General features: G+C 51.7%; 2 protein-coding genes across 2 annotated transcripts; one reads left to right on the top strand and one right to left on the bottom strand.

The window, feature by feature from the left end:
* Positions 1–7,852: 7,852 nt before the first annotated feature.
* On the top strand, positions 7,853–9,322 carry ACET3X_004681 (uncharacterized protein; the record flags this gene model as incomplete). The annotated part of the gene is made up of 1 exon (XM_069450912.1): positions 7,853–9,322. The coding sequence occupies one exon, from the start codon at positions 7,853–7,855 to the stop codon at positions 9,320–9,322; it is 1,470 nt and encodes a 489-aa protein (XP_069308659.1).
* Positions 9,323–10,618: 1,296 nt separating this feature from the next.
* On the bottom strand, positions 10,619–13,966 carry ACET3X_004680 (uncharacterized protein; the record flags this gene model as incomplete). The annotated part of the gene is made up of 5 exons (XM_069450911.1): positions 10,619–10,639; positions 10,689–11,217; positions 11,264–12,772; positions 13,079–13,691; positions 13,741–13,966. The coding sequence occupies 5 exons, from the start codon at positions 13,964–13,966 to the stop codon at positions 10,619–10,621; spliced, it is 2,898 nt and encodes a 965-aa protein (XP_069308658.1).
* Positions 13,967–15,129: the final 1,163 nt, after the last annotated feature.

The following is a 15,129-nucleotide window of genomic DNA, read 5'->3' as shown; positions in this document are numbered from 1 at the left end:
GATATGCAAAAACAGAGTTTCAACGGTAGGTGAGACTTTGTTTCTATACGGACAGCACATCGTTAGCAATCGATCAGCGGAACAGGAGGCCACAACAACTTACCGACAAGGGTCAATGGGTAGGTAGAGATATCGACGTTGAGAGTGGTTTGCTTTCAAGAGAAGCAATTCGGGGAAGGTGTCAAGTAGTTGGTGTGGAGGAAAGTGTTATTTGTGCAGGACTAGGTAGCGCGAGCGCGAGAGACGCTAACGCCAAGCAAATTTTGCGTTGCTCACCTTGGGTTGTGCGTGAGGAAGCGAGGAGCAAGATAAAGACACGTGAAAAGAAGGATTGGATGGAGAACGATAGGGACGCGAAGAGGATATGGGGATCACCCGAGTTCTACAAGTTGGTACCAAGAGACAGAAGTGGACAGCCAGTCGACCTTTGGGCAATAGGAAGATAACTATCGGACCGGCCATACAAATAAGCGAGGACATGCCAAGGTGAATGGGAGATCTAGCGAGCGTCAAGGCCACAGCAATGCGCAGCGTGTAGCCGGCTACGTCTTGGCTCTCTCCTTCGCGACTACAGTTAGTCCTACGGCTGGGTGATCCCCATATCTCTTTTCGCTTTCTTTTGTTTGGTTCTATCAACTTCTATGCTCGATTCAGTTCACGATGACGGCCAGAACTGCGTTTGGGTGATCCCCATGTCTCTCCCTACTTTCCCTGCTCCTTGTCTCTCTTCTCCCTCTGCTCGCTTTCTATACACTCGGGTGATCCCCATATCTTTTATCAACTTTCTCTGTTTCGCGCGTACGCAACGTGAGCCCGCGTCAGAGTCTTGTGCGCTGTACCCGCAATGCTCAACAGTGAGCGCTCACGCCAGAACCGGGTGGCTATACTATGCCCTACTCCTGGTCATCGTTCTACTAGGCTCAGTACGGGCGACGAGGCTAAAATTACTGGGAGCTTCCCCTTTCACTTTTCACCGCTCTCCGGCTGTTTCCTCGCGCATGTTGCCACAACACGAACGTTGCGACGCTCGCCGCAACACCACCCACCCACCACGTACCGCAGCATCGTCAACCTGCATACACCTTCTACCACGGGTGACTAGGATGGACGATAACACGCAGTCACCCGCCCATCCACCGGCAGGCGACCCCAGCTCCCTTAGCTACTCGGGGAACCAAACAGAGATCTTCCGCGGCTTCGGCATCGACGACGCCACCAGACAAAAGGAGATAGCCAGGACGATTGACAAGATTCTTGTGGACAACTACCCCGATGCACGCAATCGAGGTGCAGCAAAGCTCAGCGACACTGCCAATGAAGACCTGAACAAGAACCTACACGCCCTGGTCTGGAAGTCCGTACCCGACTTCCGCAACGAACCCAAGGCGTGGAGGACAATGGCGATTAGCAAGTTGATCACACATTCTCTCAATCGCCTGAGGAAGCGTAAAGCGGAAGGCGACCATGCTAAAGCCCCAACCCCCAACCCCTTGACGGCAACCTCTACACTCCAAAAGCGCGAGTTATCGCCAGAATCAACGCACAACTCCAAAGACCACCCACCTAAGCGCTCTCGATCCAGAACCGTTCCTACAGGATTCACGCCTACTCCGAACAACGACAAGCCTGCTAATCCTCCCATGCCAACCGCTTCAAATCTCGACACACAGGTACATATATGCGCCGTAAAGGATGGAGAGATCAGCGAAGTAGTCAGCATGGTCGAATTCAGTGACATATGTTGGGAGGGCATCCCCAACTGGGAAAAACTACGCGACGAAGCTGAGCAATGCTACGAAACTGCGCAAGGCCTAGGACTCGATGGATTCGACTTCAAGGGCCGCTTGTTTATCGCTCCAAGAGCAAATCAGCATATCGGAATTGGAAGCCAAGGTGGATTCAACTTTGCTATGCGAGAAATCCCAGCTGGCACAGCCGTAGTGTTTGTCACGACGGTTAGATTGAACGTAACCGACACGCAAGTTGCCTCCTCCAAAGTCGTCCCGCCAGCAGAGGTGCAAGATGGTCAGCAACAAGATGCCACCCACATGCAAGTTGCCTCCTCCGAGCCCGCCCCGCCAGCAGAGGTGCAAGGTGACCAGCAACAAGATGCCACCCACATGCAAGTTGCCTCCTCCGAGCCCGCCCCGCCAGCAGAGGTGCAAGATGGTCAGCAACAAGATGCCACCCACATGCAAGTTGCCTCCTCCGAGCCCGCCCCGCCAGCAGAGGTGCAAGGTGACCAGCAACAAGATGCCACCCACATGCAAGTTGCCTCCTCCGAGCCCGCCCCGCCAGCAGAGGTGCAAGATGGTCAGCAACAAGATGCCACCCACATGCAAGTTGCCTCCTCCGAGCCCGCCCCGCCAGCAGAGGTGCAAGGTGACCAGCAACAAGATGCCACCCACATGCAAGTTGCCTCCTCCGAAGCCGTCCCACCGGAAAGTAAGGAGCTTACACCCAAGACACTCAAGGAGATACTAGATTTGGCGGCCAACATACATCCATTATCCTGGTCGAGGGAAGAATCCACACCTAGCAACAGCGCACACAAGCAGCATCCTGTAGGTCCGTTCTCGTCATACATGTCCAGGAATAACAGCATCGCCTTCCCCCGCACACTTCAACCCTCGTCGTTCACACCCGTGAATCTGCTACCGCTCGCCAGACCTGCCAAACCACCGTCCAGCGCACCTAAGTCCTTTCTCAAGTTTGTCGAGACCTTCCCTTCTAATAGCTACCACGGTAGCGGACTAGACGACCCAATACATATCAGCGACGATAGTGGTAGCAGCGATTCTAGTGACAGCGAGTCTAGTAACAACATGGACATTCTCGTAGACGATGAAGAGGTGCTAGAAGAATGCATGTTAGACGAAGGCGAACCGGAACAACCCCCATTGAACGAACAAGCTAAGACCCAGGCAAACGCGCATTTCTCGAGCACTATGAAGGTGAAGATGGATGGTATGTCTGCTTTTGCGCACGCGCAAAAGTCGAACATAGACTTGTGGGACTTAGCCGCGCAAACCTTCGGCCTTGCGCTCGACGACCTCAAAGGCGACCAGATCAACCTCGGAACTGGGGTCGGCTTAAACCCAGATTTCCACCCGCTACCCCATCAGTTGGTCGGCGCCAAGGATGGCTTGGATGTCCTCGCCGGCGACCGAGGAGCACTTGTCATCGCCGACGACATGGGCATGGGCAAGACGATCACCGATGTCCTCATATGGTATCTCAATTTTGCTAGATCGTACCAGCGCCTCGGCATCAGCGCGACGCCAGACTTCCCCTACACTGCTCTCAAATCGAACGGAGACGAGATAGAGACGCCGAATCTGTTTGGATGCACCTACTTTGTTGCGAGTGCAGCAGGCCTTGAAACATTGGTACAAGCATGGCGTATGATCATGGGTGGCAGCGCCCACTTGGCTCAAGGATCAGAGTACAAGCCACCGAAGCTGATAGTCTTGCACGGTACGGGCGAAGAGATTGTACAGCGTTATGGCGGTGCGAAGAACAGCATCTACTCTAGCATGACACCAAAAGAGTGGGATGAAGTCAACCGTCGCCCTAACTGGTTGAAATCACGATTGGCCTATGGGGAGTACAACAAGGTGTGGAAGTTGAACAACCCGACTAAGGAATGGGCAAACAGCGTCCCTGAGACATCGGACTTCAGACCTCAAAAGACGAGCGTTAGGTTCTTGATAGTCTCAACTCGCGAGTCTTGGAAGACGAAGATCTTTGGCACGCTTGTCGATACCTCTGCGCCCCCTCAGTACAAGAGGCTAAAACAACAGTTAGAAAAGACCGACAAGAGGCATACTAAGAAGAGGGCGGCGTTGAGAGCACAGCTGAGCCTGTGCGCCAAGACGCATATGGACACTTCACGATTGCCTGCGCTTGATGGTCTCGGCCCTTGGCAGGCTCGTCGCATGCAAATATGGACAGACGACAAAGGTGTGAGGGTCGAGGTGTGGTTGGTCACATTCGTTGGTTGCGCTGCAATAATCATGGTCGACGAGCTGCATACCGCCCCGGGTACAAAAACTCAAACCTACACCCACATCATCGACCCCATTTTGGACTACAGGCCCAATGATCATCGTACTGGTATAGTAGGTCAGACGGGCACAGCTCTCACGAACGGGGTCGACCTGGTGTTAGGATTCGCCGACCACGTGATCCAGCGGTTAGTACAAAAGCAGTCCACCGATCCAGGCGCCAAAGCTTTAGCCAATTTGAAAGGGGTAGATTGTACTGCAGTGTGGAGAAAGCTCCTCAATAGCTACAAGAAGTATCACGACGGGATGCAGCGTTGTAAAACCGAGAAGGAAAAGAACAAAGTACAGTCCGCGCTCGACAAGCAACTCCAGTCCGGCGAGATCAAGGACATGCTGAACAATTTTCGGGACATGGTTCGGTGGTGTTTCATAATGCGCGACACCGACAGTCTGGATCCCTGGCGCAAACCCCTCAACGTTGTCACAGCAAAGCTTACTGTCAACTTCACGTATCTGCAGCACGATGCGTGTTACTTCGCTAACGTGGAACAAGAAGAGTCTCGCGTGCTAGCCGCGGTCAAACAGCATTACGAGAAGGAAGTGGAGGCCTGGGAAGACCAAGGGGGAGAGAGCAGCAAGAAGTCCAAGCCCACCATGCCCCCAGGCGCAGTCGCAGACTCCGAGGCCTACCGCATTGCGCGACATGTCAGCATCTTTCCTAACCTTATGGCCGCAATCAACAATTGGGATGCCGACCAGCTTATCGGAGATCGGATCCTCGACCCTCACCGCAGTCTCAGTAATAACAACGAAAACCTCCGCACAGCTCTTGTGAACAGCGACACAATTCGACACTCATTCATCTGGGACATTGCATTGGAGGCTTGCAAGGGCTCAGCCAAGGTCGCATACATTCACAAGACGTTGGAAGAGCTACGCAACAAGAAGACGACCATTCCCCATCCCCGTCCTCGCGCACACCAAGGAGAAACCCTAGAGTACAGAGCCAAGTACGTCGTACTCGCGAGCTCGACATTGTCACGTGCTCTGATCTACGCTTACATCTGCCAAACGTTTGGAGAGAAACACGTTGTTCATGCCTACAACGCCGTGACACGGGACAAGGAAGTACCCAAGTGGAAGAAGGTCTGGGATGAGGGGGGCGGCAAGGTCGACGATGGCGTCTATATTCTCGTGGGTGCAACGGGCGCGATGTGTCAGTCAATATCGCTTACAGAGGGCAACATCTTGCATGGTCTTGAGCCTCAGAGTAACGCGCATATTGCTGAACAGGCTGCGAAACGCCAACATCGCATTAATACGAGGTTCGCCGAAGTCTTCGTTGAATGGCTGACAACTACTGCCCCTCAAGGATGCCGAGACACCATTGACATGAGGATAGTCAAGAACCTCCAAGCTAAAGGCTATTTTCAGAGCACGATAAAGGCGCAAGACTGAGATACTTTGAAGGAATGACTGCCCGGAAATCGCGGAGACATACTGTAACTTTCTCAAGTAGTCTGTAGTACAAAATCGATCCCATGACTCAATACCGATATAGGCGCACCAGACTAACATAGAGTAACGCTGTACGTATTGCCTACTGCTGCCACTGTAGGAAGCCTAGAAAGTTGCCTCTGTTAGCAATAGCAAGTTACTGCTGTACCTAGGTAACGTTGTGAGTGGAAGCGCTGCTGTCAGCCTGACTTGCGGGCGCGTGGTCTTCCGAGTCAGGCCGAATGCAACCTACCACACTAAATACTACTCCATGCTTCGCAACCGCTTCGCAATGTGCCCTCGCTAGCAACCAACCGTTGCGGCAACTTGCGTCCCAAGCCATATCGCAACCGCTTCGCAACGTGCCCTCGCTAGCAACCAACCGTTGCGGCAACTTGCGTCCCAAGCCATATCGCAACCGCTTCGCAACGTGCCCTCGCTAGCAACCAACCGTTGCGGCAACTTGCTTCCCAAGCCATATCGTGATCTAATGACATAGTTTTGTACGACGGCTTACGCCGAAAAGTCAGACATGGATGCGATACAGGCTCTAGCTGCAGCCTATAGGGTATATAAGCTCTCGGCGGTACAGCCACCTACTGCACTGAAATACGAGCTAGACCAGGGACAGGACTTCAACAAGAATGCGATTCGGAACACGGTGCTGTGCAACACCAAGGCGTTTGCAGATTCCAATGAAGCGAATCTACCAAAGCGAGAATCGGAGACTGAACAGCAGCATCACGACAGGATTGCACGCCGCATTTCAGGAGAATCAAACTAGGGCGATCGACTCGTTCGTGGAAGATCTGAGGAACCAGTGGCCAAGGCAGAGTCCCAGCGTGCCGTCCAGGACTGAGTATACTGCCTACCTCGACGTTTTCTCTACAGCGACAACCATTAGGAATCAGTTTGTTCATTGGTTCAACAACCGTCTGTTCATGCAGCAGACTTGTCAACAATCAAGCCAGCTTGATCGCTATCAAGCTGGGGCATCAAGCTGGCGTATCAATCAAGCCAAGCTAGAGTAGAGGTATAAATCAATTAAGACAAGCTACTATAAGCTAGCTTGATTGTTTGGCTTGATTGGCTTGATAGAATTAATACTCTATAAAGAAGGTTAAAGTAAGTAAGTAAGGTCACGTGGTGATAAGATCACGTGGTGATAAGATTATATAAGGATACCCCTACACTATCCCCTTTTAAGCTTCTTGAAAGGGGGATTAATTTTGTTAAGCTAATCAAGCTAAACAAGCCAAGCTTATTAATTTTAACCATCAAGCCAATCAAGCTAAGCTGAGGTAGAGGTACCCACTAATCAAGCTAAGCTGGGGCACCCAGCTTGATTGGCTTGATTGTTGACAACTCTGTCATGCAGTACCTTGGACAGTCCAGAGAGTTGCCCAAAAGGTGTTAGTAGGTGTATGAAGCCATACCGTGGTCTCTGCGTAACTTGCCCTCGCTGGCAACCAACCGTTGCGGCAACTTGCGTCCCAAGCCATATCGCAACCTTGCAGCTGGAACATTCGGACGCTTTAACTACCTTAGGGCTGGCGCTCCAACCTTCTTCACGCTGCACCTCTAAAGGCAAATACTAGTGTTATATTATTTGGAACTGCGCTCTTAGATGTACGAGGCAGAGCGACCCTCCCTATCTAGGACTACCTCTTTGAGATCTTTCGTGTCTTCAACAACTAAACTTTAGTATTCAATATTATATAAGAATAGCACTCTAAAAAGAGAAATAACATGTATTCTACACTCAAGGACGCGACCTCTTCTGGGATTAGGGACCGTACTCTACCTTGTTAGTCGGTGCGACTATATGCCGCACCTTGCCGGCACGCCCTGGCCCCCTGCTTTCCATGCCACGTCTTCTTTTCTCTGCTGTTATTCTTACTACTTTTCTACCCACACACTAATCGCTGGCTTAGAGCGTCAGCCTTGGTTCTAAAATGGATCAGTTACAGCTCGATAGTGACCATTGTCAGGATAAACACAGCGGAAGAGGCTTTCCTGCACAGTGGGACGCTACAGTCGCTAACAACTTAGCATACAGCCCACCTAACCCGTCCTACAGCAGATTTCTTGCGCGTCGTCTCGCAGAACCATGCCGTGTACCAGGCGATGTACGATACGCGGGATGGATCGTTCCAGAAGTAGGCGACGACGAAGCGTGCAAGCCGGTTTTCATAGCCCACTCGACACTAGATGCGATATGGCTGCTGAAAGAGACGCTGGGTGCCAGCACACTTGACGCAGAAAATTGGGGGCGTCTCACAAGCGCTGCTATGGACTTTGCTAGTAGTAAGTCTCTAGAGCCTAGAAACTTAACTACAGCGCGGCTAATGACGCCAACGGAAGGCATCGCGGAGGACCGCATGGCTATAGACTCAGACAAGGACGATAGCATACCGCCATCAGCACAGAGGGCTACAGGCGACCTTGTGCCGTACCGTAAACGTCCAGCCTCCTCATCGCCTATTCGCAGCGAGATCCGTGCCAACAGCTTAAACCGCCTAGCAATACAGGAGGACAGCGCGGACGAATCGACGGCTAGGGCTAGCGAAGTCAACACTATGACAGTACACGCTGGCAAAGACACAGCTAGAGCGGAGGGGGGACACGAGCGCGGAACAAGCGACGAGGACAGCGAAAACCAGAGTGCGACGACGCCTCTATCCGTAAAGAGGTCCGCAACAGTTACAAACAAGAATCGTCTTGCAGAGCTACGGCGTACAAGAAAGCTAGAAAGATCGCGTGTAATAAAGCTCGAGGCGATAGGCTTAAAGGAACCGCCTGAGAAGATGCCTGCGCAGGAACGTATGGCGTACGGCAGCATTGCGCCAGACGATGAGCCGACGATCTCTTGGATCTTCAAGCAAAAAGTCGCGGAAGATGCTGATTTCTATACAGCCTCGCCAACACCCTACTATACTGCCTGCAGCATGCTAGCAAAAGCGCGTGCTTTTGGAAATGCAACCTCGCAGTACAGCGCTGCGCAGTTCCTGCATAATTGGCGGAAACAGGGCACGCCGTTCTTGGTAAAACCAGTAGATCGTTATGTTCTTACCCAGACGCAAATGTCGCAGTCAGTGGATAGTAGCGCAACACTTCATACTGATGCCGACAATGCATTCTGCTTTGCCTGGGACATGTGCACACGGTACGAGACGATGCTTGCAGCTGTAAACATTGGCACTCGCTGGGCTTTCGCTTTGCTAGGGAAGGCGTACGCTCGCAAGGTCGACGAAATCCAGGTCGCTGATCGTCTAGCCAGTAACGACAGAACTCGCAACAGGTACGGGAAGGGCCAGGCACGAACAGAGGCTATCACATATTTGGTCCATCTGGTTTGCCAATCACCATCTAAATCTGACCACGCAGCCTTTCGTTACCGCCTAAAGCGAGCGACACGATGGTTCGACATAGTTCAAGCTCTAGGCTGGGGATCGCTGCTGCTCATACCCCACGAAGAGGTCTCAAACCATTGGCTCGAGCGTGTGCTGCGGAAGAACCAGCGCGATGTTTTTCTTGAGCTAGTGAAGCGCGAACGGCCGGAAATTTGCACGGCAAGCAGGGCCCTCGAAGCCTGGCTAGGGCCGGATGGAATTACTGGTGCGCCGATTGCTGGAAAGGAGAGGCTTAGCATTGAAGCGAATGCGCTAGCTACGGCGGTGGGGTTAACAGAGATTCCAGACAGCGAAGCCGAAGATGACACTGATTCTGACGCATCGGAAAGTATCCCGGCATCGCCGGCGCCATTGCGACAGATGTCGGTACTTGAATTATTCTGTCCTGTAAGCCCTATAGGTTGAACAATAAACCGGGTTACCTGACGACCCTGAACTATGCGCTGCGGAAAAAGAGTGATGGGCTCGAAGAGCACAATGCTGAGCTTCTAGCGACACTCTACGGAAGTAGTGAGGTAGACGAGAGTTGCTAGTCATAGCGGTGCTTATTAGCAGGTGGGGTGTATGCGTCCGTGTTGCGGAAGCTTGCCAATTTAGTGTTAGGCTAGGTCTGTCGTCTAAGTCACCGGCTGTACCGTGGCTCTCGACGATTACAGCCTGCTAGGAAGCTGCTGTCGTATTGCGATACAGATAAGTCAACAACACCGCAGGCTACAAATCTACAAATAACTACAAAGAAGAGCGAAACACATAGCGGCTTCCTCTCTTTTCCTTAAAGGTTGCCGCGCAAGGTGCTATTACCTTTGCCTGCGGAGAATAGTAACAGGATGCCTCTACACTGTGCTACTTCAGCCACTAATGCAATGTAGACTTCGCAGGCTCTATTCTCTAGTGCCTGCGTCTTTTTACTATTACGTTAATTATGTAAATAGTAGAGAAGAGACACAGTTAAGATTAAGAAACGGATTACATGCGACAACGATAGTACGGTTAATATTGGGGTTGGTGTTTTTCTGAATTTACAGTTAATACGAAATATTTTAAAAAATCATAACACTACGTAACGTGTATTAATCTCTTCAAAAGCTGTATAGGATAGAAGATGTATATAGTATATACGTGTTTTATAGGAGAGAAGATGTAAAATTATAGTGGAAGCTATAATAGCTTACTCTACACTGGGGACTCCTGTATAATAGTATGACATCGGTCAACCCATGCATAATCAGAACTACCAAACACGCATTGAATAAAACCTTTAGCATCGCTCCGTAGTCGCATTAACTCTGTACGTCTCTTCTCAAGAACGGAATCATAGTTGATCGCTATGTCGCTGTTCCTTGGGGAGTCTCGACGCCCACTAGTAACCCGAATCCATTGCAGTTGTCGAAGGAAGCGGTTGTTGCAACCTTTGTGCTCTACCCCAGATAGTACTATGTTAGCAATGCTTCTTACTTGGGAAAAGGGCCTCTCTTAGGGAAGTCTTACCAATCTTCTTCGTCATCTCCCGTACCGAAAGCACCCAACCATCGTCTTCCTCCGACGGGAAGTAATCTGGTCGAAGAGACCAGAGCATTCTTGTTACCAAGGCGGCCGCAAACATTTCAGAGTTCTTGGTTGGTCCTTTGGAAAACTCAGTCGCATTCACCGCTACAGTAGGGGTAGCTGAAGAGGATGCAAGGGTTAACACCAACATGAGCATTAGATCGCATTTTGGCTGACCTAAGCACTCGATGAGGCACTGACGTGCTCTGTGGTAGTGTTCACGAACCTTCTGATTCATGCCGGACTTTGAGAACTGGCCGTCCAACTGCTGAAAACCTTTTTCAACTAGCGGCGGGATGGCGTTAAAAGGGATTTGGCAACCAAAGTCGATAGTACTCTTTGTTTGCGAGCGCCGCTTTGCTTGGTGTACTGCCTCAATCGCTGCCCGCTTGAGGCTGCCCGGTCTCGCCGCTATAGCGGATGGGGCCGGAACGTTACCGACTAGCCGCGTCATTCTCCGGTAGCTCAATCGGCCATGGTATGAACCAGGCACACAGTCAATGCGGCACGCCGCTAGAGCTGACATTATGGCGCTGATCCAGTATTCCTCCTTCATCGCCTTGGCCCTGGCGTGTTGCACGGCAGCGCGTAACACAGTGAACCAGCTCGCGTTCTTTGAAAAGAGGTAGCTACTAGATTGGCCATGGCTGTTAACACACTCCCAGTAGAGCTCTTGCGCAAAGTCGCGTCGCGTCTGGCTTCTCAAACCCGAAGTCGCTTCTGGATAAAAGACAGGAAAGATCGACTCGTACTCCCTGTACTGTGTTAGCGGCTGATATTTGAAACGCTAATTGCACGAACCCTGCAGAGAAGGGGTGCTCGCTTTCAGCCCAACGCGTCACCTGCTCTTGCGCCTCCTGTCGTGCCTGCAGTGTTGTTAGGCTTACGCTTTGAGCATTGCCCCGTCCGCCCTTGTTCAGAGCGCGATAGAATTGGTGTGTTACGAAAGCGATTGTCTGCGGCTTCCACATCTCTTCGAGCACCTCTACTAGGAACTCTTCTGCGCCACGAGGCCCTTTACCTGTGAGCCCACCAAGCTCACGGAACCATACCTCGCTGTGACAATAAGCGGCAACCTGGGGCCCATAGTGGTGGCGAATGGAAGCAACGTGCATCATAATAGGTCGTCCATTGTCCATGCGCGGCCAACGCACTAGGTTAGCATGGCCACTGCCTTGCAGATTGAGCATGTTGGGGTCGATAAACGGCCACCCACCCTGCTCAATGCTTTCTATGGTGCAGAGAGGCCCGAGCACTGAGCCCACTAAAGACCGGGGGAACCCAGTAAAGCAGTAGCTGCCAAGGCGATCGAATGCGGCCACACCTTCCGCTAGGGCAAAAGGCAGCCCTTTAGAGCCAGCAGCCTTGAAGCGACGATAAAACTCGTCTGATGCGTGCGCGAACAGACTAGCAAAGGAGGAGAGAACCTTTGGAAAGATGCGTTCTTTGAACGCGAAGAGGACATCAATGTAGGTAGGTTGTTCCAGCGAGAAGTACCGGATTAGCTGGAGGATAGGTTGAAGCACTGTCGCAAAATTCCGTTGACCGTCAGCTAACTGCGACACCTGCACAGACAGAACTTGCTCCATCCTAAACGCGTACAGTTCTTCCTTTATAGCGGCTTTAATCCGCTGTTGCTCGCGAGCGAACGGTTGGGAAGACGTAGGGTTATCAGGAGTCTGTTCGCCTCGCAATTTCCGCAGTAAACGCTGCCGCTTCGCCGCTACCCGAGGGTTTAGGTTGCCATCCTGATCTGGCAGCGTCAGGGCAGCCGTGGCAATGCCCTTGGTAGCAAGTAAGTTGCCGGGGCTATGGCGTATAGTTCGCTTAATGTTGGAGTACGCCTGAAAATAACCACTAGTCAACACGCTCGCACCGTTGTTCTGATAGCTCATGTTGTCCTCCATTACAGCGAGCACGTTGTCGCGTAGGAATGCTGGGGGCTGCGCGGAGGAGAAGTTGCCGTACGATGGATGGAAGGCAAGAGGGTAGAAGGTAAAGTCGCGCGGGTGTTGGTATTGGCGAACAACGTTGTTGCGATTGGCAAGGAGGCAGCGCGCAGGTGCGAGAATGACACCGACGTCATTAGAGGCGTTAGGGAGGTTGGAAGATGCTATTAAGTGGATGTCGACCGCTAGCGCGTAGGAGACCGTCTCAATGCTCTCCAGTCTATACTTGTCCTCTAGTGCGCGTAGAAGATCCTGTGTGTAGTTATCAAACGGCTGTTGATGGTCGTGCGGCGGGGGAATTGGATCGCCTGTTTGTGTACCGCTCTGTGGGGGCGTAGCCCCCTCTGCGCCGCCTTCGGACCTAGCCGCCGCGTCTTCAGAGTTAGATAAATCATTCTGAGAGTTTGGTAAATCATTCCCAGAGTTTGACAAATCATTCCCAGAATCAGACGTCTCGCTATCAGAGTCAGACGTCTCGTCATCAGAGTCAGACGTCTCGTCATCAGAGTCAGACGTCTCGTCATCAGGGCGCAACCGGGTTTCCTTAGGCAGACTATTGAGTTGCTCAGTAGACAACTCAATTGGAAGGTTCTGCCCGTAGTCATACGCATGGAACGCTGGCAGGTTCTCAGTCTAGAACGGATCCTGCGTGTTCTTGCGCACGTACTCTGGCCACCCTTCCATGAACTGCTCCTGGAACGTTTCCCACTTGACGATTGAGATCGATTGCGACTGGGGTCCATCCAATTTCCAAGAAGCCTCAACACCCTCTCCAAGTAATACGCCTGTAAGGAAGACTTTCTTAATGTACGACGTAAGGAACAGGGCATGGGAGGGTTTGAGAGCGCTGTGCTCAGACGCCTTCTCGCGGCGTTTGCGACGTTCGCTGCCTGACAGAAGAGGGTCTACTGTGCTATCGACAGGGTGCATAACAATAAACCAAGATTCGCGCGTTCCACCCTTTGCAAGACGGAAGGTACGATGCTCCATATCAAACGACAGTCCGTGGCTGTGTTTAGCGCTGTATGGAGCTCGCCAGTGTTTAAAGCTGATTGTTACGTGGTCGAAGAACGTAGAGAACTTCACAATGGGTTGGAGCGGCCGGCCGATGATAATGATAAGGTCGAGGTGGAACTCAGGGATAAATTTGTCCTCAGGCTTGGCTGGTCGGGACCCAACGCGCCTCGATCCGTAGTCTATCGTGTATCGCTTCTGCAGCATTCCAATAGCCTTACTGCCGTTAAATTCGGGGCTGTCTATCATCTTGATAAATCCCTTCACTACTACGTAGTTACTATATGCGTACAAGTAGGATGCTCTTAAACTCACCAGGTAGTCGGTGGTCACCTCCGCTGTGGTCAATAGCCCAGGTAAGTTGATTATTCGCTATTGCGTCTTCGTCCCCAAGGCTGCTCTCGTGGTATTCTTCTCCATCATGCTCGTCAGGTTCTCTATCGTGCTCATCAGGTTGCACATCTTGGTACAGGCCGTCCTCCTCTCCAGCACTGCTGTTATCGTAATCGCTATCGTTTTGTTGTGCAAGATCTAAAGACATGATGATAAGAACAGTATTATATAAAATAGTACGTTGGCTAAGGGCTGAGGATCTTGTAGGGTAGATCGATAGATGATGATCGAGAATCACAATATCCAGTGCAGAGGAAAGAGGAGAGGAACAGTGTCTATTGGGTTAGGGCTAGGGTCAGATACGGATTACTTCCTCCAAGCCCCTCGTTGTTTCTGTCGAGTCTTTTCGCTTGGAGAAGCACTGCCCTCTACAGCTACCTGGTCGCCAAGGGTGTGTTTCTTACGGTGTTTCTTTCGGGTCTTTTCGCTTAGAGAAGCACTGCCCTTTACAGCTACCTGGTCGCTAAGGGTGCGTTTCTGACGGTGTTTCTCTCGGGCTGCAGCAAGGTCGCTTAGACTCAAGTCCTCAATCCCCCTGTTTTGAACTTTGGTCTGCTGGGATGCCTTGGGTATGCGCGGCTCAGTTGAGGGGTGAGAAATTAGCTCTGGGGTAAGCTGGTCCGAACTCGACCGTGCTGAAACGCTACGTGCCGCTTCAGAGACTGTCAGATTGAGCTCTCTCTCTCTGCTAGACTCGGCGTTAGAGTGCCTTGCGGGCAGCGGAACCTCTTGACTTGTATTATCAGAGTCTTCTAGAGTGTGTCTAGACATCCATTCAGTGATTGCGACCTGAATTGTCTCTAGCAAGTCGTTTGCTGCCCTAGTAGACTGGAGCGCAGGTTCGTTGACGACTTCAGGGACCTGACAGATAGCATCACACGCGATTTGTGCGATTGTAGGCGTTCGCGCTATGTAGGTATCGCTTTGAATTAGGCACGCCAAGTGCTTGTTGTGCAAGGTTGGCCCTGTGAAACTGGTCACAATTGACAGCAGTTCTCTCCACACCTTATGCTGGAAGCGTGCGCCGTAGTTCTTGATCTCTGCACTTGGGTACTCGTCAATATAGCGGTCTAGTATAGAGCTTGTGAATGCTTCCGCATTTTGCTGTACGTGTTGCAGTACTTCTTGTTGGAGGTCAAGAGATTTTTGATCAGCCTGGCCGGCATGCCTGCTCTGCAGCACGGGCACTAGATACTTCCGCAGTGCGGGTTTGTTGTTGTCGCTGTCAGACACCTTGGCGGATCCGCTGTTTACCCATTGGCTGACGTGGGTCATAATACTCCTCATAAGCTTCCCCTCTTTCTTCGGGGT

The sequence above is a fragment of the Alternaria dauci genome, chromosome 3 (assembly GCF_042100115.1).
Source record: "Alternaria dauci strain A2016 chromosome 3, whole genome shotgun sequence".
Taxonomy (NCBI): Eukaryota; Fungi; Ascomycota; class Dothideomycetes; order Pleosporales; family Pleosporaceae; genus Alternaria; species Alternaria dauci.
This window is presented reverse-complemented; position numbering and strand designations above follow the sequence as displayed.